Here is a 26,797-nt window from a genome sequence, read left to right on the forward strand (position 1 = left end):
TTGAGTTGCTGATCTTTTACACACTCATCATGCTGGCCATTACTGAACTGTGGCCACCAGCGAATAAGCTGAATAAATATTTAATGACAAAGCTCTGCAAATGATCAATGGATAGCGCAGTGGAGCCAAGATTCCCAGGCCAGATAGATTTATCACTGTAACTGAGAAAGTTCTAAGACTGATGACCATTCTCGCACAAATTTCCAATTCAAGCCTTTCAAAATACTGAATAACAATAATATTGCAATGGTTGGAATAGGTGTTGTTTGTCTTAAGGTGAAAATTTGAAGCCTGAATTAGTGGCTAGTGACACATGGATTTTTTGGGGGGGGCAGCCATGACTGTGAGCATGCATATTATATACACCTTTGTGCCCGGTTGGCTGTTTGTGCGCGTGTGGTGTATCGGGCTGTCGTCACTAACACAGACACTGCAGGTGACCCTGTCAGACGGCGTGCAGCTGGGCTTCGATACAAAATAGCTCTTTCAGGTACATTTGGTTCTGCATTCATTCCAATCATGTGGCATTCAGTCAAGTCTCCATCTCTCCAAGTCTGGCTCCAAGTAATGGAAACTGGCAGACAGGCTTCAGGTGCAAATATAAATGTCACTCCAATTACAGCAGAGAGAAGTCTGCAAACAAACAGCAGGAGGGTGTGTGCTTCTGCATAGCTATGTGGGTGTAGGAAAGTATAAGTGCGTGAAAATTGCAGCAGAGCAACACAGACATGGTGTAAATGGTCATAATTCTCTCTTTTCCCATCTCTGCCTTTCTTCTTTCTTTTCAAATCACATTCTCATAAAAAGAGGCAAAGTTCAAGGTCAATCCAGAAGTGTAATGGCTGAGAATTTAAAATCTTCCAGTTTCAAAATCACATGTTTTTTTAAAGATGTACTTTACAATGTTTCTTTGAACATCCATCTGATAAAACAAAAACACTAATTGAAGTTTTACTGGACTATTTTGAGGATGCTTTTCGTCTCCAAGTTTGTGCCACAGTCGTCGCCAGGCTTTGCACAGTTCTCGAAATGCCACTCAGTCTGAGAAAATGCTCACATTCTTTTCTATAGACAGATGGCTCAACTAACTAAACAAAGCATTGCAATTTAAGAATTTATAATAAAAGATGAAATGAATAGTTTACATTTATTTCTCCCTCTAACTCTTAAAATGCATTTTGATCCAGTTTGTGAGCGCGCTGCTATAGCAGCTGAACATGAATATGCATGTTTTAGAGAGAGTAGCTCAAGCTGTTCATAATTGTTTATATTTTGTATGCACTTCTGAGCACCCTTCATAAGAATAAAATGTTGCAGCTAGGCTGGAGAGAACCAAGCGCATAATGAAATGAGAAAAGGGACTTTCGAGAATGAAACTAAACGGAGAAAAAACAAATCGCAACAAAAGACATCAACTGTAAAGGTGTGAGGCTCTGCTGTTTGTCCCTGAGGATTAAAGTGAAAGGGTGTCATTTCAGAGTGAGGATTCTGCACAAATACAGAATTATAAAAAGTAGCATGGTGTTGACAACCTGGACACAAGCCGTAATAAAGACACCAGTTTCGTCACCAATAACTGTACGACAGACTGTGACAGGATTAGACTGTATATTATTAAAAGCTGACGGCTAAATCCAGAGCAGATAAAATCTAATTAAAATTCAGTTCAATTATATTTTATTTATGTAGTGCCAAATCACAGCAACACATTTTATAATGTAAGCTAAAGACTACAGAGGAAACCCCAACAATCAATGACCCTCTGTGAGCAAGTATTTGGTGACAGTGGGAAGGAAAAACTTCCATTAATGGGAAGTTTAATTGCATTAAAACAATTCCTGATATGGATGCATTTCGATGCTCACAGCTGATATTTCATTTTTCCATACAGATCCATTTTGTGTCATTCAAATATGTTCACTACCAATGTTTTATTGCTTCTTACAAGCCCCTCTCTCCTAATTCACTTCCTTTGTTCATGACTTATCCTGTGTTCCACCATAATCTCTGTTTCAATCTCTTACCTGTTTCTGTCTCACCAGCGTTTTATTACCTGTTTCCACCTGTTTGAATGTGCTAATGATGCATAGATCTGTTTTCTGATTATAGGTCTCTGAGGCAGAGGGATGAATAAACATTAAAGTGCTGGAGCAGGTAGTGACAAATGAGGCTGATGACTGAGAGTGTGTGGAAATGCAGGCTCATATGCTAATGCAGTGGAGATGTGATGCAAATGAGTTTTCTTTCCCTCTGAAATGCACTAAAACCCCCCCCTTATTGGTATCAAACAGCTGAGCTGATGTTTTAACATGAAGTGTTTGTAATTTAGGAAATGCATAGATAGGACCTGCGCTTGAGGTGTCAACCAGCATAGGGAAAGCGACACAGTAGAGAAAAAAAGAAGTAACAACGATATTTTTAAAAAAAAAAATCCTAAATGCACATCCTCCTACATGCACATGATGACGGCACCCCCATATCTTCTCAGCATGGCTGGAACACATTAGGAATACTTAAAATGTCATTGGCAGAAAATGGAGAGCGGATTACAGGGGTGTTAGTGTGCCATTTTGTACATCAAACAAATCCACTACCCATGCTTGTCTTGAAAAGCAATTTCTATCATCACCATAAAAGTGCGTGCTGTGTGTGTTGGCATAGACGAGCACTCTAAATAGCATTTTTGATTTAGCTAGAAGAGCTTCAATGATTCATTTTGCTAAAATATGTTGACATTATTGAGATAGCTGGCGATAGCATGGAAGCCCAGGGTTCCAGTTGCATCAGGAACCAATCAGAAACCTGTCAATCATTAGGTTAATTTGCTACTGTCATGCAACATTTTCTTTTTTCCTATTGCACTTACACACATGGGATGAAAGCATTATGTTTCCCAAACCTTTCAACCACTTGTTTATCAATAATATCACAGCATTTAATGGCAGGACTAAGCTGAAGGAAAGGGGTTAATGCAGCACTGCAGCCAGGGATGATTCACTACCCAACAGGATGGCAGACACCGTTGCTAAGTGACAAATTGCTGGAAAGAATGGAACCGAGAGATAGAGTGAAAATGAGAGAGAGAGGGTGGGGAAGATGAGCAGGAGAGAAATTGATTGGCTCTCTCTTAGGAATTCTGGCTGCTTCTTGGAGGAAGGTTGGATGAGAGGGGAGGGTGGATGAGGGCCGGACGGATGGAGGATGAAGAAAAGGGAGGGTTATTGCAGCTGATCATGCCTTACAGAAAAGGCTAAAATACACTCTTAACAAGCCTGAGACAGATATACAAAGAGCAGGTAATGGGGGGGAGTGTACTAGCATCTAGATGTGATTAAAGGGAGAGGGACAGCATTTTGACCTCTCTTTCTAGAGTACATATACATATATATATATCTATATATATGTATGTGTGTGTGTGTGTGTGTGTGTGTGTGTGTGTGTGCAAAATATTTATATATTTAAAGAAAATAAGAATGGGAAAACGATCTTACACACCACCCATGTCAGTCTTAAATATGGTAATGTCACAGTAGCAGGCATTACATTTAAATGAGTGCATGGCTTTGGTATGCTACAGTACATTTAGCAATACCACATTTTCAGAAGAAGTAATGCTTTCAACACAAAAAACAATGACAAAGAAGCTTTGGGATTTTCAGTCATTTTGAGCAATTCAACTGTGACTGTTTCTTTTGGAAATTAAAACCTTTCTTAGGTAGAGTGAAAGGATGTATGTAAACATAATGTGAGCTGTGCGCCGAATGTGAACGCATGCAGCTAGCATCAGTGTCTATCCGTTACGGAGGACATGCATGCAAAATTGGAGAGGTTCAGGGTTTTATGGGGTTTGTCTGTGCACGTGTTTATTTGTGGCACTAGTGAGTGCTGTTTTGATCCTCCTGCATGTAGGTACGCTCCTTCCCCCTGTGGAGTGTGGCTATCTCCAGTCTATTATCGGAATTGTGGTAAAAAGGCTCAGAGAGGCTGCATTTAGCAGCGAGCCTGTTTGCACCTTCCATACTATGGCAGTGTATTCTCTCTTTCTGCTGGAAAGACAATGCTAAGTTTTCTTTGATTTGTGCCTTATTTGAGGTTACTTAATTGTTTCTGGTAAGAACCCAGAGGTTCGCTGCTGCACACTAGCATAGTGGCTTTGGGGCGACATTTTGTAACTAAATCCCCTTGAAAAATAATTGCAATTTCTCTCATTTGATAATAGCTTTGATTCCATTGTTTCTAAGCTAACTATAACTTTTTTTTTTAATTCAGAGATAGCACTTTGTATAGCACTTTTTTTTAAAGAAAGAAAGAAATCTGCCCGGTTGTTTCATTGCATTCTGAAGGATGTGAAGCAGTGCACAAAGCCTGCTGTACTGTATGTGTAAAAGATTAGAATTCAACATGACCTTTGCTTAACTCGACCCTCGCACAGATCAAAGCCCTTCAGCTCAAGATGAACTCTGGGTCAGTGGTTGAACATCAGGCCCATACACTTAGCACTAAAAGAACATAAAAAATTGTTTGATCTTTTCATTAATTCTATAGCTGCTTTGTTGCAGTTATATGGTGAGGTGCACGGGTGGGAAACTTAAACATCAAGGCTGACGGAAAGGGAGAGTCCTATTCTGTCCTAGCTAAAGAGAGGAAAAGAGAGGAAAGGGTGACAGTGACACAAGAAGGAAAATGGGATAGCAAAAAAACCGAGATATTGAGTTCAAAGGTCTCCCTCTCTCTCTCTAGGTGCTGGATAAGATACAGACCCAGTTCTGGGACTCAATGGATGTTGAATCTTTTGATTGTAAAGTCACATTGGGGAATTAAAAGGACACTTTCCTCTGTTCTTGTGTTTGTACTACAGAACAAACCATTGTCTCCCCCTCTTGTGCCCCCCACCCCCCATCGCTGCACTTCATTCCCCACTCTCTGTTGTGCACAAAACTGCTCTTTCACTCTCCCACAAGCAAAAAATAGAGAAATACAAGTGTTTATTTCCTTCCTTCTGTCAGCATGTGTCTCATATTTCCTCTGATGGCCTGTGGGACCCAAATGCCTGTTAAGCATTACAGTATGTGGGCCATTTTGATCATTCAAGTAATCGTCAACACAGAAAGTTTGCCCTCCAACAATAAAAATAAGTCTACTAAGCGATGCCCATCCAGCATATTCCCCGAAACTCCATCATAGTTTTCTTAACAAATCACGGAATGGGTGCATATGTGTGGTAGATGATGGAAAAATGCACTTACCACCAAGTGCCAGAGGCCTGTTAAGGAAAAATGCTTACATGCTTGCATACACTGGGCTTCCACTTAATCCTTTGTCCTTCATTTATCATGCGTGAACAAAACAGACATCATACACTTACAGCTGATGCTTGACACTGCTCTTTTTGTTTAACTTTTAAATCTATGGGGATAATGCTGATGCAAGTAAACAGCTGGCAGGGCTTTCTGTTCAGCGGTAACCTGTCCTGTTTCTGTGCTATAAAAAAGCAATCAAATAAAGACACAGCCATTCACAAGCCCTGGATTTGCTACTGTTGCTCTGTAAAACACACAGACTCATAAAATGAGTTGGCTCCAGTGGTGTTACAGTACAGTTTCATTAGTTCACAAATATATACCGGTGGCCTTAATGTCATCCATCTTTTAATCATGTGCATATGTGTGAATCTTAGTCTTCTGAAAATGTAAGAGGGAGGTATAAGGAAAAGGAAATAATGTTTCTTGTTTATTCTCAGAGTTGAATCTCAAGCATCTTTTATCCAACTAGATTTCCAGCCTCTCACTTGACCAAATTAAAAAAATGTATTTATCTTCTCTCCCTGACTATAATATTATGCATGACACAGAAGGGGAACATATTAATCATGAAGAGAATATCAATTTTAAAGATGAAGAAAGTGCTTAATGGGTCTTTTGCCAATTGTAACTCTAATTTCCATACTTTTTCTTAGGCTTCGAATCTGAACTACATTCTCCTTCAGTGACCAATAGAAGACAGATTCCCACTTCAGGGGTGTATGTGTCCAGTAAAAGACAGAGAATCATATGTACTGTCACCCAAGCTTCCTCGGGGATCCCTCCAGACTCCTCTGAGCAGAAATGGGAACACTGGAGCAGCTTTCATGATGGCAGTTTGCACCACTTTCTGGGTAATGTAAGGAGCGAGGAGAAAGAAACAATCATTTAGGGGTAAATGGCAAGCACCTATTATGTCTGCAGGGCTTCTGGGAAACTCATACAAGGAATTGAAAAGATCTGAAAATCAGTGCTCACTGACCATATGGTACAGTGGAAATGAGTAGTTTTATTTAAAATTGGATGCATTAGGTGAGAGAGAGGCCTAAACTGCTGACTAGCGTGGCATTGCAAACTTAATATTTGACCCATTTTTTTTCAGTTCTCAGTTCTTTTTTGGTGCTGTGTGTGATATATTTATAATTTTCTAGGACACCTTGACATGAGTGTTTCCATCTTTGTCTTTGCCTTTTTTTTCTGCTGTCTGTTTGGAATCCCACAGGAGAGAACTGTCACCAGAAATCCATGATGGTAAGCAACCATGTCAGGAGAGCAGAGGGAGGGGGAGGGATGCCTTGCTAGTTGTTTAAACCAAAGTGCAAGTGAATAGTGTATGTATGAGTGAGCATGTTTGTGTATTGAGTTTAGAGATTTGCACTGATGAAAGGTCAAGATGAGTGCACTCACCTGTCTGTCAAATATACACCACAAGGATTAGACTACCCTTTCTTCACAGATGCTTGCAGTACTGTCGGTTACCACCAAGGGGAGCTCTGAAGCTGTGATCGCTTGTTAGGCATATAGTATACCCATTTCTCCCCACCCCTCCCCTTTCTCTCCTCTCTCTTGGCGGCAAGTCCCTATCACCTCACCTAATTCTGTCTGCTTCATTTTATCCTGCACAAAGCTGACAAATTCATAGGTTTTGTGGAGAAAGACAGCAAATATACACATGCAGAGGGAGAGGGAGAGTCAGAGAGACGGCCGGGCGGGCTTGTAAGAGCTCACAGGCTTTACTTATTTTGGAGCTTATTGATGCAGAAGTAGATATGCATGACGTTGCAAGAGACGTTAGAACAGTAGACGCATAATGGATGAGACTTTGAACACCACTGGTTCAGTACGATGACCTTAGCTAGTATTTGGTAGCGTGGTGGCTATATTTAAATATATCATGTTAGCTTCAATGGGCAGCAGAAGACAATGGCTTCAATTGTGTAAGTGACTGTTCACATTTTCAGCTGCATTTAAGGAACAGATATTATAATTTAAAGTACTTAATTTACGTAAAGGTCACCAAATGTGCACATGCTGATGAACCAGTCTGTATAATTCTTATTTATCAGTAATCACACACACGGTGTTATGTGCAGGAAATATTAAATAGTATTAGGTGAGTATATATATATGTATACACAATTATTACATCCATTTCCTTTTTCCTACTGTATTAAGAAAACCTGCAAAATTTTAATGCGTTGATTGATTTTGATTGACAACCACAGCTTTAAAAAAAGTTATGATACGTTGTAAAAATGTAAAACCCGAACTCATTGTTTTGCAAATTTAATGCACTGATATTTTATTCACATAGAAAACATATCAACTATTTAAACTAACTTTAAACTGACTAAATATTAATATGATATTTCATGACAAATATTAGGTTACTTTGAATCGGATGGCAGAAAAACATCTCAAAAAAGTTGGGACAGAGACAACAAGGGCTGGAAAACTAAGTGGTACTAATAAGAAACAGCTGGAGGAAGCTAATTGCACCTAATTAGGTTAATCCTGTAGACAACAGGTCAGAAATGTGACTGGTGTAAAAGGAGCATCTTCGAGAAACAGAGTTCCTCAGTAGTAGTAAAGAGGGCAGAGGTTTACCAGTCTACCAGTCATATCTCGTTCTGTACAGTACATAATGTCATTAAAGATTTAAAGAATCTGGAGGAATCTCTGTGCGCAGGCTGAAGATCTGGTAGAAGAAGATGGTGATCTTCAGATCCTCAATTCACTGTGCCATCCACAGTGTAGGTTAAAGCTCTATGAAAGAATATGCTATACGTGAACACTGCCTTATTCTTTCACTAAAGCTCAGTTAAAATGCACTGAGATAAAGTGCAAAACTGTTCTGTGGTCAGATGAGTTGAAAATTTAAGACTCTCTTTGCTAAACAAAAGGATGCTACATCCTCTGGTATAAAGAGGAGAAGGACCTATCCAGTGTATTATCATTGCTCCTTTTAGGGATGAATCAGTGGAACTGGAAGCTTGTTGGTAAGGCACAATCATTGGGTAAACGTATATACAGGTTTTAGACCAACATAAGCTCCCATCCAGATGACGTCTTTTTCAGGGAAGGCCTTGTGTATTTCAGGCAAGAAATGCTAAACTGGATACTGCATCTATTACAGCAACATGGCTTCACTGTAGTAGAGTGCTAAACTGGCCTGCCTTCAGGAACTTTTACCAATTGAAAACATTTGAGGCATCAAAACTACAATAAAGAACACCCATGGCCCTTTTCCAAAAATGTTTTGAGGGGAGAGCCATCAACTTCAAAATGACCCAGTGCCTTTTTCTAATAGTTTTTCTTTTTAGTTTAGTTTAATTCAGTTTTCTTTTTTGAATAAAATATGGGTTTATGAGATTTGCAAATCATTGTATTCTGTTGTACATTTTACACAGTGTCCCAACTGTTTTGGAATTGGGATTGTAGTCCAACTTATTAAACTGTAAGTAAAATTGTCCAAAAATTATTAACTTCATTATTTCAGCTGTTGATAGACTATGGTCAAAGCTTTGGTCATTTCTGACTAAATTTCAATTTAAATTCAAATTTAATGTACTGAATAGGATTGTAAGAACATGTGATGCCACACGCCACTGTATTCTACACAAAAACATGGCCGCAGTCATTGATCTGCTGGGTCAGAGGTGGTCAGTGTCACTGATATCTCTGTTGTGTGTCTCTTCATGGGAACTGTCCAGTGTAAACGTAGAGCTCTTCAACATTAGGAGTGCCCGTTAAGTCAATTAGAAAGATCCACTGGGGATTCAGTCTGGACTGTCAGTCAATAGAGACTGCCTTGACAACATGATGTAGGTGGTTAGTTTTTATACATTAAAGATTTTTTTCTTAATATTTAGCTGGTTTTCCTATGTGTAGAACTTTACATAACAGAAGAAAACTGTTAATATTTATTACTAAATATTTTACAACAAATCTGAAAAGTTTTGTGTCAAGATTTCTCCACCAAGTTATAGAAATAAAACAATGTACAGTTTTCTCCTAGAATATCTACTACAGTAGACATGCTTACTAGTTTTAGGCAATATTGCAATTGTAATATGCTAATCCTGAATCAGAAATACTTTATTAATTTCCTTTGGGATTAATAAAGTAGTTCTGATTCTGAATCAAGTAACACTTTATCAAGACACAGATATATTAATTATATGTTATGAGGGTATTTTAACTGACTATAACTGAATGGTTTTTTTTTTCTTCCAATCAAGAAAAGATTCACATAGTCAGCTGACTTGCCACTGCACAGCTTGAGCCCATTGCGCTGCAGTGCTGCTCTGGATGGGCGTCATGGACAGGAGTAGACAGTGTATACAGTTGTGATCAGAGGTTACCATACACCCATCATGCTTATGAGCCTGTATTTATACTTTTGATCCTGTGTGGATTAGAAAAAAGGAATTAAAAATGTATGCATTCCACATGGGGAAAAGACCAGCTCAAAGAAATCATTAAAAGCCAAAAATGATCATGTCATTCACGCCCATAATGAGTGGATGTAAACCTCTGATCAGCTAGGCATACAAACCTCCAGACATACAATAATGCTGTCAGTGTAGCACATGCGTATGTGCATGGCATATGTCATATTTACCTAATGATCATTATGGTGCAGTAGGTGGTAGGTGGACTGGCTCATGCTGTAAATTTTTAAACTTGTGTTGGCTTTCCAAACTCATTACATTAGTCTCGCTCTGCTGATTACACATAGGTCTGTGCATGTGTGCATTTCTGAGCCGGGGTGTCTAAATGGAGACTGTGTGTTTCTGAGTGTGTGATCCTTTGCCTTTATCCTAAGGCAAGTACAGTATATGCTAATAAAAGCTTTACAAATGTCGGACTAACCGCACTGAAATGTCTAAGAATATTACTGCAATATGACTCAAATCGCAGTGTGGTTAGCATAAAAAAAATTCCCTATAATTTAACAGCACTTAGTCCACATTAAGAATCACTTTGCTGTCGTGCTTTTTGTACAACAAGAAGTTCTCCACTGTCTGGAAGTGGCTTGATACTACTGGCTGCTTTTCACAGATATTCTTGGAGACAAACATAAAGAAGCTGATGCACCATCTTTGTGTTAATGCATTCAGGCTAGGCTTTTTTGCATTCCAGACTGCTTACAATGCCCATTATTAGTTCTGACAAGCCATTTATTCCAATTACAATTCCTCCCAAAAATGTGAAGAAGTAAGCATGGCAGGTGTAAGTGAAATTGATTGTATCTTGCTGCCGGTATCTGCACCTGCCAATTGATGACTTGCTGCATCCTGAGGGTCCAGTATTCAGAGAGTTCACTGTAGATGCATGTCCTTTGTGTTTTCTGTGAGGATGGAGGAAGCTAGCATACACAGACACACAATATGTCACACAGATTACACAGAACCCTGTGCTCTTTTGTTTTCCATTAGCTACCATTAAAGGTTTGCAAAGATGTGTTAGGTAATTTGTTCAGAAAGGTCTTAAGAGCATTGTCACCTTTGATAAATTATGGTGTATTCCATTTGTGTACCTCAGTAAATTATGTGCATACATACTAAGCAGAGCATTTCTCCTCCTGGTTCATTAATAAGAACATTGCATAAATCTTTGGATTTCTTTGATTTCATGTATGCTAACTATAATGTTATCTATCACGGTTTTCGTATCTTTTGCCTTTGCATGACATGGGCATGAAGGTGACATGTCATCTGGTTCATCTTTGAAACAAAAAGCATTAAAATAAATAGAAAAGGTCCTCCTGCTCAACTTGACCCTGCAAAAAAAAGAAACTTCTGTTATGACAGAGAGGAAAAAAACAAGTAAGAGAGGAGAAAAGTAAGACAACGACTCAACGTATTCTCCATATGCTGAGAGAAAAAACAATGATTCAAAGATTCAAAGTGGCAAACAGTTGCACAATCCTGACTGCTGCGGCCCCGGATGATGCAGACAGTGTTTACCTGGCGCAGGTTGCGGGTGACGCGCACATCATGCCAGGCGTTGTCATTGAACTTGCCGTTGACAGGCTCCACCAGAGCCTCAAAGGCCCCCGAGCCCAGGTTGATGACTAGCCAAACCGCGCCGCTCTTCAAGGAAAGATTCACATAGTCAGCCGACTTGCCAGTGTGCAGCATGAGCCCGTTGCGCTGCAGTGTTCGGAAGGAAAGCGTGATCTCGTCGGTGCTGCTCTGGATGGGTGTCATGGACAGGTCGTAGCAGAAGAACTCGTTGCCCTTGAAGGTGGCTACTGACTCTTCCTTGCCTGGAATAAATAAAGTGGGGATAAGGGGGGAAGAGAGGTAGGTCTGTAAGTAAAAGGACATTTCTGTTCAGGAGTTAAACTTTTGAAATTAACAATATGTGTGTATTCAAAGATCAGTCATTCTATTATTAGTTTACTTTTTATGTGGGAAAAAAACAGACATCAGAGGGTTCACTTAAAAGATGGTGCTTTTATCAAACTACAAGTGAAAAATGAACAAATGAATATCCTAAATATCTATTAAAATGATCTAAAATATAACACTAAACACAACATTTTTTTCATATTAACAGTGCCAATTTCACATCATAGAATATCTAAAAAGCTTCTGTGTCATGTGAGATATGTCCAGTACAAAGACAACATCAGCATGGTTATGTTGTTGGCTTCATTTTTATTTTATATTTTTTTGGTGTAGGACTTATATACATCAAAAATCTACAGAATTGCACAGTTACGATTAAAGATTGGTACATCATTTGAAGTCAGCTTATTCAACACAAGTTGAAATGGAGACTCGGCGAGGCTGCGGCTTGCTGCTGGTCATCTTGACACGGTGATGTGATTTGGATGCACTGGTGTGTCCATTTACTCCAGAGGGTTAAAAGCATTGTGAGGCCATATAGGCCATTTGGAGATGCAACTGATTAGATAAGGTTACTGAATTTAGTAGAACACTGATAGTTGCTGTCACTCTTATACGCTCAACAAATGTTTTAAACATGGAAGCTTTGCAGATCAAAAACAATATTTGTTGTACTTTGCTCATATTGAATCCCACAAACAAGTAACGTCAGTGCAAACCGATGCATCTGCACTACAACACAGCGGCACGACAGTATCTTGTGTAAAATAGAATTCCTTTCATCAGAGCAAAGCAAACATCTGGGTTAGAATTAGATACAAAGATGTGTTTGAATTACAGCAAAACAGAGAAACATGAAAGCAGAGACTAGACAAAGTGAAACTGAAGAACATTTTTTTTTTAAAGCCAAGGAGAGAAGGAAGGGGGGAAAAAAGGTGTTGACAACTTTGCTAACGCCTGCCAGTCTGTCTGTAGCACATGGCCTCCTTCCACTACATTGAGCTTTATTCACACACTACCAGTCAAAACAGACAGTTTGTACAATGGACATATGTCAAACAGCAGCCTAACAGCAGCCAGGGAGGACACTGTGTGCATCTGTCAAGAAATGAACAAACACTTGCAGCTGTCACAACAGAAAAAACGCAGCAAGAACACAGAGAACAGTGACACCTCCGTCGCTTGAGTCATGACGTGGACGCTGGATTCACTGAGCAGGAGAAATAGTAACATCTGGCTCGCCGTACTGTTTCTTCTGACTCGCAATCTACTTATTTACTCCTTTTACAATTCCTATCTAATATTTTAATTGAACCATTTCCTGTCGCCCCAAATCTCATTACCCTTGTAAAGAGCAATAACCTCATTTCCTGGCTGGATCAACTCTGTGTCATTTTAATTTGGGAATAATAGCAATTCAGCTGCTTAGCAAAAGAAAGAAAAGAGTATAAACAGACAACATCACCGACAACAGCAAGAGCTCAAGTTTAAAAGAACTCTTGCTCGCTCTGCACTTACACATATCAACTGGTTTCCTGACATGAGCTGTGATCTGAAGTGACACTCTACTTCCTATGTTCATTTGCCCTTCTACACTTCTGTTTCCCCGAGGAGGCCGGTCTGAAGAATCAGCCTTGAGTAATGAGGTTTAGGGAGGGGGAGAGGGCAAAGTCAAACTGCCAAGAGGACCCTGTATGGGTGGATCATCAAATCTAGTTTATCCTGAAGTTCCATTACACACGAAAAAAGAAAAAAAGAATCACTTCAAGACCTTGGTGCATTTCCCTGAGGAGAGGGGATGGGCTGGCCAGAAGGGGTGGCCAGCCCATTGGTAGACAGATTGAAAGGCCAAATCACATGAGCAGGTGAGAGAGGAAAAGCGTGTGGTGGAGGGGTGGGGCGGGGAATAATAGCATGTCCATTTGATGCTCAAGTGCCCTATATCACCAAAGATTTTTCCGTGTCAGGCAGCACACATAAAGAAAAAAGTGCATTACATCATGCGGATGGAGAACAAGTGATGCATGGATGACACGAGCAAAGGAAAGAAAATCTTTGGAGAGGGGGAAAGAGTGTCGTGTTAAGTGACATACTAACAGCTATACTTCGGGAACATTAAAGAAGATGATAGCGCTCGCTTTGAGACAAACACAGCCACATAATATGGGTGGATGCACTCACATAAAAGAAAACATTTCAGGGGTGACAAAAAAAAAAAAGAGGAAGTGAGGGACAAATAGCATCCAGACAGAGACAGCTACTTAAAAGAGCATTTTGGCTGAAATCGAAATTTAGAGCAATCTCAACTGAAGTGTGAATTGTCATAAAAAAAGGCATCAAGAGTGGAGAGAAAGAGATGGAGGGGACAAATGACACACAAAAGCAAATCCCCCAAGAGCAGCATCCTAGCGGTGCCTGTGTTGCTGATGTAGGAGGAACAAAAGCGTAGCAAATGGACCACAGCAACCATTTTCAATTATGTACTAAGTTGGACCACCTCCCGTACTATGGGCTGTTAACGGTAAGCAACAAACAGCTTGTCCGTGGTTCCATGAGCTCAGTGAGACTGAGCTCCATGCAATGCAGAGACAAACGACAAAAAAAACTTTCTTTTGTTTATGTCTGTTTAATGAACAGAAGGCTGAGAGGAGGAGATAAGGCTGGAGAGTGACAGGAGAGGACAAATGGGTGGGTGGATTTTCACTGTAACACCAGACAGTTTGGTCATGATGCCAACAATGCCCTTCAACAAATTATGTAAAGGTTAACACAGTCATATGATTTTTGGACAAGACTTTGGAGCCAGAAGTAGGAGCAAAAAAGAAATAAAACAGCATCATTAGCAAGTCAGTAACATACTGCAGTGCTATCAGGGATCTACTGATCCTTCTCATGTTAGCCAGCTTAAGTCATTTCCAGTATCCTTTGTATACTCTGGGTGATCTTCCTACACACTGTGGAGCACTGGAAAAGCTCTCCTCCCGGTTCCCAGGAGTGACACGATCGCTTCAATCTAGGCGCAAAACCTAATATAAAGAATGACTCTCCTCTGAGACCACTCCAGCTCCTGTGAATATGAGCTTGTTCCTATACATCTGTTTTTCATTTTACATCTACATCTCTATCTCATCCTCCTGTTCCCATGGTAGCACTCTTGCACACATACACACTTGAAGTGTACGCTTTTCACTCTGATCAAATCTTTTGCAGTAAAGCCCAAGAGTAGACTCTAGCCAGAGGAAAGAGGAGACGCACAAGCATGCAGAAGAGACTAAAGTGCTGTCAAGGTCTCAATTAACCTCACAGAAGCCCTGACTACATTACAGAAATGACTCATTTGAAATTTATCCACCCATAATAACATCCTTTTTTTATCAATTAAATGTTGAGTTCCTCTGATATTTGATTTTATAACATGTGTTAAATAGACCTTTGGTGCTATTTTTTTTAGGGGCCAAAGTGATACACTCATTCCAACTATGCAAAGCAATCCATCCAACAATTGCTTAATGAATAAGCAGATTTATTGAGGCAAGCTGGTGTGTATCATCTGTCTTTATGTACAAATGCAACTTCAGTGGCCTTTCCTGGTGTTCAGGTTGTTATGTCCACTGGCTATCCAATGGAAAGAAGCACCACTGGAAGCTCGGTGGTTTCAAACATTAAATGATCCTAGTAAAAAAGATGTGCAAAGGAAATTCAAACTCAGACTTGATAAAAATATCATGTTCAGAAGTGCAGAACCCTTCCAGTTTTTAAATGTATCATACCACCTCTTTTTCCCCAAGCCCTCCTGAAAATAGTATTAAAAATAGTATTAAAACACATTAAAAAATTACTTTTTTCCCACATAACTTTACACCTTGCAGAAAAATGGATACGCTAACCTCAACTTCCACTTACCACCTCTGTCACAATCAAACCACCATCAACGCAGCAGTAGCTAAGCACTTTGCAGCAGACACTGTGTCAAGCAGTTTGTTTACTGCGATATGTGGCCTTCAGTGTTCTTTGAGGGTGTGCGCTTTATTTATGTGACCTGAAGGGTGAAGAGGGAAACAGGAAGACAATGGAATCCCAGCCAGAGAGGAATCAATGGCATTGTCTTAGCCTATCGCACACTTCAACCCAGACACCGACATTCAGTACCACACATGCAGTCTTAACAGTACAACTACTGTGCCACTTGAGTGCTACTTTATAAGCATCGGGGTATGATTAAATGAATATGCCCGCCTGTCATACCAATGTGTTTCAAAAATTTGTCCATGCTGGAAAAACAGGGTATCCTAAATTGTGATAAAATGTCATACGCAAATACAATCTGCGTTTGTCAGTGCTGGACCCGAAAGCGCCGTTTTAAGCTAACCATTGCTGGGTATTACAGTAATAAAAGCACAGAGCAGCATGTGTTTTTAAATTGGATTCAGCTCAGACTGAGAGAGAGAGCAGGTTTAATAAGATGAGCTGCATGACTAGCTCCATCCAAACTTGTGTGGAGCATTAGTCAACGCATAATGAACCCTAACATACTGCTTTTTTGGCCGATTGGATTACATATCGGAAGTGATTACGTAGTTTTAGGGGAATTAGCAAAGAGAGAACGGAATAAGACGAGACAAAAAAAACGCCTGCGCATGTGTGCATGCAAAACCATTCAAAATCTCGATGACCACACGCTGGCAAATCTGCTCGTCACATCACATTACCTCACTGCTCTTGCACAGACGTACACGCCATGTGCATATGAAGTCACCCTCTATTAGTTTTCGATGAGTGCCATCCACCCTGCAGAGAGAGTATCCGACAGCTTTGGAGAAACGATTCGGCAGCAAGATGAGAGAGAGCAGTGGGAAATGTAAGGGGCATATGAAAGCTTTGATGCTGCTTCATGAATCCAATAGGCCTGCTGGGTCCACAGACAGCGGCTAGTCTCCTAAGCTAGCTGTAAGGCAGACAAGGCCTGTGAAGTGCTGAAGAAAACGTTTGTTTGGTTATTAAACATTTGGCCAGTTTTAAAGAACTTGCTTATGCTCAAATGCTCATGAAATCTGCACCTCATAAGCAAACAGACATATGAGCACACGAATTCCCAAGGCAGCGATAAAGAACCAGTGCCTACACATCATCACGCTTATACTCATAACAAGTATTCCATGAATTAAAATGGGAATTTTAGAGAGCTAAAAGATAGAGTACAATGGCAAGAGAAGCCAGGGTTATGCTGATTTTGAAAAGAGGGGTGAGTTCCAGGGTCAGAAGGTCAGGTCCAGGGTACAAGAGGATTGATTGCTCAAATCTCTGTGATCCCTACTTTAGGTTTCCTTTGTCTTCCTCACGCTTTCATTTGAACAGCTGTCCTTAAATGAAACTATCAGCGTTCTAAGCTCAGACCAAAGCTAATGAATTACTCTGACTGTTTAAAAGCACGTTTCTAAAACCAGCCATGTACTGGCACTTTGTTGTGCCTCATGGGATAACGAAAATAGCAGCATGTCAACAGAAATGTGTGCATTTTTGGTTAGATATGGGCATGTATTTGCAGATTCTCTTGTTTTTGCACACTTGATAATGAAATGCACAACACTTTCTTCCTTAAATTGTAGCATTTAACAATGAGCCCTGTGCTAGAAGCCTCTTATATGTAGTCGTGATATAGCCTGTGGTTAGTAAGCCAAATTGCCAATTTGTGAATGCAGTTATGGATCTCTCCAGTCTCTTGCTGAGGCTGAAATACTGAGACATTGTTCCCTCCACCAATCCTTTTCACTCTACTTTGTCTGCACAGATAGTGATTACTGTATGTATCGATCCATGAGCTGATTGCAATCCTGTAATGAAGGGACTATAATTTGGTGTCTTTGCAGCCTGTTGGCTGCAGGCCAAGGCTCTTTGTTTGGTCCTTCTCTCCCCGCAAGATGCTCGTTGAGCCATAGTGAATGTGCTATTATGTCATTCACAGTGTTCCTTTTGCTCAGATGGATGCTGCTAAAAAACCCACGAGTGTCACTATTGAATTGTGCAGACTGAGGTAATAAAAGAGAACAAAAAGGCATTTAAGTTATTCTTAGCTTTTGTGTTTACCTCTTGAGCTCTACAAACACAAAATATTTATCCAGCTGTCAGTGATAGTGCCACAAAATTGGTGGAGATAACGCAGGTGGATAAAGAGCTACAGGACTTAGAGATAGCATGTATTTATCTAGTCTTTAAATCATCGGCCGTGGTAAGAATTCCTCCAGAGAAGTTATAGACAATATATCTGAAAATAAGACTGGCCAGCTGATAGAAAGCGTATTCCCCAAATGCAGTCATTTACATGGCGTATCTTTGTTATGTTCTGTACTTTCAAATTTACTTTCATGATCATGATGTTACTCCTTTTGTCTTGGTTTATTTTTTGTTTTGTTTTCTCTACAAGATATTCATTCATTTATTCAGCCCATGATTTAGCACCTCGTCAGCACACATTGGCATAAAAACACTGCACTGGATTTTTTTTTTATTTGAATAAAGCTTCAGGTCACATTTTGAGCAGGCAAGGTTTAAATTTAATTTCTTTATGTCATTACTTTGGTGGCATTTGAAGGGCACTAAAGGACTGTTGTAAGAATACAATAAAGAATTATTTGCATACTAACTCTCACCTTCACTTCTAGACTGCTTCTGTGCGTTGGGTCAGAATTGTCTGTTAAGTACTGTCACTGTCACTGCTGCAAGTTTTTATTGAACCTTTCCATGAGACAATTCTGCCTGCCCTCTATTTGTCTTGATGCTAATTGAAGATTAAAGTAATGGGGGTAAAATGGCTGACTTTAATTGTCTGTCACCTTGGAAACAACCTATTTTGTAACTACAACATCAGACACAGTGGCAGCAAGCTCAAGACGCCCCTACACTTCTTCTGATTTGCACTTTTTTCTTCTTTCTGCATATTCATTTTCTCACTGTGGGTATGTGGCAGGTGACCATTATCACAGTGGAAAGCTGCTCAGTCTCTGGGCTCAAAGTAGACAGAAAGAAAATGTCAAGTAAACTGACACTAACAACAGGCCTGTGTGGTCCTGAATGGCAGGGCCCTTAGCCAACAGGGAGATGGCTAAGGGGCCTGCAAGACTGGCTAAGTGCATAATAAGCCCTATTAGCTGGAGCCAGAAAATACACTCAACTTGAGCTGTCTCAGCCCCCTCATTGTCATGTTGCACTAACCGCACATCTTGTGAAATATATGCTGAAAATAGTACAAAAGAAACAGAGAATGATTTGGATGACTGAGACTTGGTGTCTGTGCATTCAAAAACAATTGAAATGTAAAACGAAATGTTTTCGGTTTTGGTGTGTTTTGTTGTGTTTTGTTGTGTTTTGCACCTCAGTGCCATCGTACATATGACTTATTTCCAAGTTAAATTAGCTGTACACTTTTCCCAGTGGAGAAAGATGACTCACCATTCGCCACTGACCACATTCTTTTGCCACAGTAAACACGTAACCAGCCATGTGAATGTCCAACGCATACTTTTTCTTATTATTTTAAATGTATTTTTTATATTTTTCTTCTTCCAATGGCTCCAGTGAACACTGGCTAAACTCAGGTACTGGACTGCATATTAAAAGACAGGTCAACAAGTACAACATAACTCAAGTCTCTCTCTGTTTTATTAACATATAAACTGAATGCCTAAAGAGAAACATACATCAACTTTAATGAACTGCACTGTGGCATATTATATCACAAATTACTGTCGATAAAGGAGAGAATAAATGAAAAACAATGCGGTGTTCATTTGGAATGGTGCCTGGTGTTGTTTTATGTGGGCTCTTTTAATTGTATGAGAATCCTTGGCAAATTGCCTGAAAAATTATTCACTGTTAATTGCTTTACTTAATATGTTAATGCCATCACCAGCAGCAGAGGGAGTGAAAGAGTTTAGGATACGTGTGCCCAACGTTATATTAAAGGGAAAGTGCGCTGCAGCGCTCTGCTAGTGTTTCTTTGTAAAATTACTATAGACATTTATTTCAGTACGCATCTTTATATCGTGGTATTTATTTAATTTTCGTAAAGTGACAGTACTTTTGCTGCAGTGCAATTCTGGCTTATTTTGTCTACTTATAAGGATCTGCTTTGAACCTTTGTTCACGCTGGAAAATAATAAATGAAGAGGGCGAAGTTGCAAAGGGTAAGAATGACAGCTTAGGGGAGAAAAGACACACAAAGAAACAGCCTTACTTTAGGGTCAAATTACAGTAAATGCCAGTGTTGAGAGAGGCAATAAGTAATGTCAGCATGTTGAAGCATAATGCATTCAGTCAGCTGAGAAACAGTTTTAATGAGCGAAACTTGTTGCTAAAGGCGCTTGACCTCATGATCCCTGTATCAAAAAATGGTGTAACTACCCAGAGGAGCGGGAAGACGTGGCTTTTTGCAGACAAACACAGACTGCTGTGAAACAAGGAAAAGTAGGGACTGGCATTGTCTACCTGACAAACAATTCCAACAAATGTTAAAGTCATCTAACAAACCTGTCCTGCCCATTATTGTTTCTGTCATGCTATGATGGAAGTAAAAAATGTTTTTTTTTTTGGAAAGACAATTAAATTTATAATGAGAAGAAAACACACTAGAAGACCTTGGATCTTTGAAAACAAAGATGGCAACTTGTAGCTTAATTTCAGCTTTCAGAAAAAAGAAAATGTAACATGAAATTAGAACCAAACAAGCTTGCTCTATAAAAACAAAATCATTGGTCACTGTAAAGGTTGAGGACAGTAGCACATTTTGTATTTAAATAATTTGTAATGGTGGATCTTAAACCAAACAATCAAGATGCGAGTGAAGTGCAGACTTTGAACTTGATGGAACTACACACTATAAAGCATTAGGAAGACATGCATGCACGATGCAAACATACCTCACTTAATGTTTACAGAATACTGAAATGTAAGTCCAGCGACATTTCCGCAATTGTAAATATTCCACAGCCAAGTGTTAGTGATAGCCAAGGCAAAAACAGCAAGTGCTGACCAAAATACTTAACATTAAGGACATAATACAAATAAAATATAAGTATCATATTAAAAAATAGTATAATACAGTGGAAATGACTGGAAACAACAGCAACTCCACAAAGTGGAGTCAGTCCCTATGCACTTCAAAACTTCACGTGACCTTCAGATTAGCTCAAGAACATGGAATGGGTTTCCACGGCCACTCATCACAAAGCACAATGGAAAGTGTGGGATACAGTGGTGCAAGTCACGTCAGAACTGGACAGCATACCAAGAAATTTTGGACAATTTCATGCTCCCAACTTAGTGGGAACAGTTTGGGGACGGCTTCTGTTATTTCCCAGAAGAGTTGAAGCTGTTATAGCTGCAGAATTTAGCCCAACATCATATAGGTAGCTAGCTAAAGTGATAAAGTTTTTCATTTTCATCAGAAACAAACAGGTGTGAACACTACAAAAAAGTGTGCATCAGCTGGAAAATCTATTCACATATAAATGTGCATCTAAACACGTTGTTAATCACTGACTTAGACTCTAAATGATACCGTGAACTATTAACAGCTCTTAAATAGCTTGTTTGTACTTGATGTAATGCTTTGTAAAGAAATAGTTTTGTCATTAAGCATGTTATATATGAGCTTATATGCTAAGGAGGAGTAATGCCTATAATTGATGAATTAAGTCGAAAATGATATCTTACTAATGCCTAATAGTGTGTGGTTTTGGAGGGCTGAGAAAGCCCTAGGCAGCAGCAGACTCATGTGCCTCAGGAGACCTGCATAGTAGCCAGTGGGTAAGTGACAGAGAGCTGAAGCCAACAGGCATCTGTCATGCGTCACAGAAAGCGGAGTGGATGAGAAAGCGTTAGCAATTCAGAGGCAATTTCAGCTGCAGGCAGTTGTTAGTAATCCTTCCAGAGGTTCACCTGGAGAAACCTTGTCAGTGTGTCTTCCTCTAGATCTTGTTGACTTAAGGCTCTCCTTTAGTCATTTTGGGTCAAGCACTAAAAACGGAGTTAGGTATTTTAGGGAGTAGCAAGCACACACACACACACACACACATACATACATACATACATACATACATATATATATATATATATATATATATATATATATATATATATATATATATATATATATATATATATATATATATATATATATATATATATATATATATATATATATATATATATATATATATATATATATATATATATACATATATATATACAACAAGAAGCTGAGAGACAGAACGGAGGACCATCCAGGATAGTCAGGTTTCTCTGATACTCTATCGAAACAACTGAGACAAGGTTTCTCATTTATATGCCAGTTAAGAAATCAGTAAACCAGAGAAGGTCAACCTTAACCTCATTAATTAAGAGACTACAAACACAGTCACTGTTAATTTGGTTTAGGCTCTGAGTGTGTTTATTTGTATGTGAATACTACCTCTGAAAGCTCAGAACCCGTCCGGCTTAGCCTGCAGCAAGGCTCCAGATTGTTAGACCAGAGTAATCACTCTGAAATGTTACCAGCCCAATGGGATTTCTCCCAATCCTCATGATTATCACTCTGCCCTTGGTTGCTCCCCCGCTTCATTTCAGGTAGATGACCTCATCCTGCCACACTGGCTGAATGCATCTCTATATAAAAATAAACATGATCAAATTCAGACACTATAAACTAGTCAATTCTTTTTCCCTTCGATTTTTTTTCTCTTTTTCCACTTGTCATCTTTACTGAACAGAAGAAAAACCTCATTTAGTTTGACCAACAGAGCCAGTGCACAGCCCATCAGCCTAAACTTAAACAAAGAAATGAAAACATTTTCCACTGAGTAGAATGACTATTCACCCAAGGTTTTTGCAATAGAGCTTGAATCTGTATGAAATATGGCGTTGCAGAAGAATAAATAATTGCTCAGTTTCCATAAGTAAAGCAGTCTTTTAACCCTCTAGCACTGTTCTATAAGTATACACACAGAGTATGTATACGCTCATGTACATGTTTATCTATCTCTGCCACTGGGTTAATAGATCCAAATTGAATATTTAACCAGAAGTCATGTTTTCATTTGTAGTGCTGCTGAGGATTAATACGTGGCACTAAAGTAGTCTCAGTGATGTATACACCAAAGGCACCTCAATGCAGTCATACCCTCCCAAATGTAAACCTACGCTCAAGCCCATAAATGTGCATCAGCGCTCATGCACATATAGGCATACACAACATGCACGGCTCTTCTTAATCAACAAATGAGTTGTGTTGTTAGTTGACGCTACAGTGGATATTGACAGTGAACTAGCAGTATGGGTGATAGGCTGTTTGTCTAATAACCAAGGCTGCATTTCAATTTCACAACTCACTGAACAGCCTGTTTAGCCACACAAGACTGATATGACACCAGACTAAGCAATAGGCTCTATTTGTGTGTGGCTGTACTGCTGCTGAGGATGATAATGGCAAAAAAAAAAGAAAAAAAAAGCCACACATTAACCTCACGGTCTACACTGATGACTTCAGCTGTTTGAGCCAACCTTGAAACAGGTTGGCAACAGAGAGACTTCAAGATGAACACACACTTGCAAACACAGAAATGAGAAAGAAAAAAAATCTACCCCCTGCTCAGTCCCAAGAGGGCCCCATTATATTAGTGGAGCTTGAAAGTGACTTTCCCTTTATGCTTCTCCCTTCAGGCCTAGCTTGTGTCACACACAGAGAGAGCACTCTATGTCTGGTCTAATTAAAGACTCTAATTCACTGCCTCCCTCTGTCCATGCTTCTGCATTGCTTCCTGTCTGTCTTCTCTGTCTTGGTGTGTTTGTTTTTAATCTGTCACAGTTTTTTTTTTTAAAATCATAAAAGCAGTCAGTGCTTGCCTTCATCTCCCCCCCCCCAAAAAAAGGTAACATGTGACAGGATGTGACATCACAGATAATATTAGTTCAGAACTCATCAGTTCTTGATCGGTCCCCATGTTCAGTCCCCAAGTTGCTCCAGTTTTTAAGGAAAAACTACAGTTGCATCATGTTTTGATACAATATTTCATCTGTGGTTTTAATGTTGTGGCTAATGCCCATCATAGTGCTACTTTTTACTGTATGTCACAAAACTCTGTTTCTGCATACAGTAACTGCACCGCCGTGTCTGAATGCCTCTCCCCCTCCCTTTGTTGCCCCCAGTGGTCATCATTTGCCTTGGATTTAAGGACACACACTTTCTCTGAAGGCAGTGAGTTAATTAGACATCGGGCCATATCTGTCCCACTCATCCCCTGTCTCTCCCTCACTATCTATACGCTCAGAAGAGTATTGCTGCTTCAGTGAAACCACACAAACACTTCCTTGGCACAGTGATGTGGGCAGTCACTGAGCGTGAGTGTGTGGGTGTTTTATGATGTGTGTTCTGTGCTGTGTGTGTGTGTATTTCCGCAGCCCTGTGGATATTTAGAGTGATCGCTGAGTTTCTTTTGTAGCATATAATCCGCAAACAGAAGCCCTCCTTTTGCCCAAGTTTGCTTTGCGCTGACAGCTATGCAGCACGTTCTGTGTTCCTCTTTAATATGACGGCAGCCTCATCACAGCCTTGTCAGATGTATGAGACATGACTACGCTGTGACTCCTGTGTCAGTGTCACAACCTTTAATGCAGGAGACATCTGAAGTGCTCTCTGAGACTCCGTTAGGTAACAAGAACTAAAAAGGTATGTTTGACACCACGGGCCTTACTGTGACCTCTGCAGCTATTTTTCACGGGTCAGAGACAGTGAAAGTCCAGTACTGTGAAATATGTTAAATTTAAAATAAGACAAATACATTATCTGGATACATTTACTACAGTTACATTCCATAACAGTGTAGATTGTTTAAGTAAGTTATTAACTATCAGACTTTACTGTATGTAGATGAACAAATGTGTTTTTTGGGCACATATTATAACGGCATTATTTTCTGCAACAGGTTGCAAAAATAACGCACTTGCAGCCAAGCCAAGAGGAATAATAACAAATTATAATTATCTTGTTAGAAGAAAGTTTTAGGAACCTGTAATTAAAGCATGCTATTTCACTTTCTTTGGCCAGTTCAGTGGCTCATTTACAGTTCAGAAATATGTGTGGTTAAATTGTGTAAAGTTAACTCTGTTACCACAGAGATTTGGTTTTGGATTGTTCAGTTGTTTCTAAGTTGATGAGAGAAGTTACATGTTACACAGTATTTTCACATAATGACATTGTGGTGGTAGTGAGGAAGGGCAAAGGCAAGCATGTGAGGGCATGGCTTTGCATGACTGTGAAAGGAAGCACAAAAAAATGAATAAATAAATAATAGGCCCACTACATATTTGGGTTGGCATGAAAAGATACTCAAATAATAATATCTACTTAACTCAGTATCAAATTAAGATATTTAGTTGTCAATAGTGTTGTTTTTGCTTCCTCTAGCTGAAAAGCAATTTTGCACAGTACTGCTGCAGACAGCCAGACGCAAAGCTCCTTTCCTCCGAAAGAGCTGACGTAGTTACTGTTTCTAACACTGAACAACACTTTAGGAGAAATTTCAGAGGCCTGTTAAGCTCCCATTTTAACAACCCTGAAGTATTAAACAGTTACCATAAATGTAGCCTGGCTGACGCACGTTTGCCACTATGTGGAGGTTGTGGTGTGGACCCAAAAGCAAACACAACTAAAAAAAAAATGCAAAGAGTCCCAAAAACACAGTAAAACTCAAAATCTGACAATGCTGCGGTGCTGGGGGTCAGGGTGTTACGTTAGCCACATGTTATCGTCAACATAGCGGCTAGTGGACCGTAGTTAGCTAGTCGTTAGTGGATCATGGATGGGATATTGAGGCATGGCAGACTGGAGTACAGACACATGGAGCCGTAGTTGAAGTGAGCAGAAGATGTAAAGAGCAACGGACTCACGGTGAATGAGAGAAATTATTATAAACTTTTCTATCATTACAATACTTTCTAAGTTCAGTTTCAATATGAAAGCAGTGACCAGTTCAATCTTTTACACTGAGTGCTTTGTTTTATAATAATAATAATGCATCTAATGTAATCTAACTGAGAACTGAGAAAATTTGTTGAAAATGAACAAGGCAGCTTTTTTGAGATAAGACTTCGCCGTTACCTGATGGGGTCAAAATCTTCCCTGTAGTATTGAAAACGATATCGAATATCAAGTATTTTCCTGGGTACTGGTATCAAGTTTGAAATCCTAGTATTGTGACAAGCCTACTATATATACATTTTTGTGAATAATCGAACCACAATAGCGCTGCCTCTCCAAACTGTTTCTTACTCATGGATGAATGAGAAACTGTCTCCACTGTCTTGGACTGACAGTGATATTCCTTGTTCTGCTCTGCAGCCTCAGTGACCCATATCATAGCAGCAACAGCTCACCACTTGCTTCAGGTTCTGCTTCGAGTGGCCCTTCAGCTTGCAGAAAGATGTCCAGAGCACAAAAAGCATGACTGGTAGAAGAGTTGAAGTTTGTCTGAGTGTGACATCAGAAACTAAAGTCACTGGAATGATACTCAAAACTGCCACAAAAGCAACTGCCCCAACAAGCTGCTTAGCAGCAAAATCGGGAACAAGTTTTGTCTGAGAAGTGTATGCATGGGGTAAAACATGGCCAATTTCCCTCAACTTCAGTTCTCCTTGTTTAGCTGTGGTCTTACCTTAGAAATAACACACAATGCACATTCCGAATGAAATGAAAACAGCTTGTTTGAGGCTTCGCTTTTCTCAGGGATCTCTCCAAACCCTGATGCCAGCTGTACTCAAGGCAGCAATAAAAGTCTATTGCGGTTGATGAGCCTCCTGCCTCCTAATTATTTAACCATCTTTGATTATAATGTATGCAGTATAAATGAATAGTAATGTGCCGTGTCAAGAATCCCAAGTTTACACTGTTCTTGAGTTTAAACAAATGCAACAGAGAAATCAAGGAAAGAATGTTATGTTATATAATCTCAGACAGGTAGGAAATAACAACAGGAAAATAGATGGGAGTTGTGATGAGATACACACAGAGAGAACTTCATGGTTAAGTGAGGAAGATCTTAACCTTCCATCTCCCTTTCCTAACTGCCATAAAAAGTTCCCGTTACAACC

The 26,797-nt window shown here is 39.6% G+C and overlaps 1 protein-coding gene across 1 annotated transcript in view; it reads right to left on the minus strand.

Annotated features, from left to right (window-relative positions):
- The window catches only part of nrxn2b (neurexin 2b), a 654,120-nt gene that overhangs the window by 362,485 nt on the left and 264,838 nt on the right, over positions 1-26,797 (minus strand). The window contains exon 6 of the mRNA XM_039609711.1: positions 11,273-11,574. Within this exon, the coding sequence (XP_039465645.1) occupies positions 11,273-11,574 (302 nt within the window). The remainder of the gene's footprint in view (positions 1-11,272; positions 11,575-26,797) is intronic.

Source organism: Oreochromis aureus, linkage group 3 (assembly GCF_013358895.1).
Source record: "Oreochromis aureus strain Israel breed Guangdong linkage group 3, ZZ_aureus, whole genome shotgun sequence".
NCBI lineage: Eukaryota > Metazoa > Chordata > Actinopteri > Cichliformes > Cichlidae > Oreochromis > Oreochromis aureus.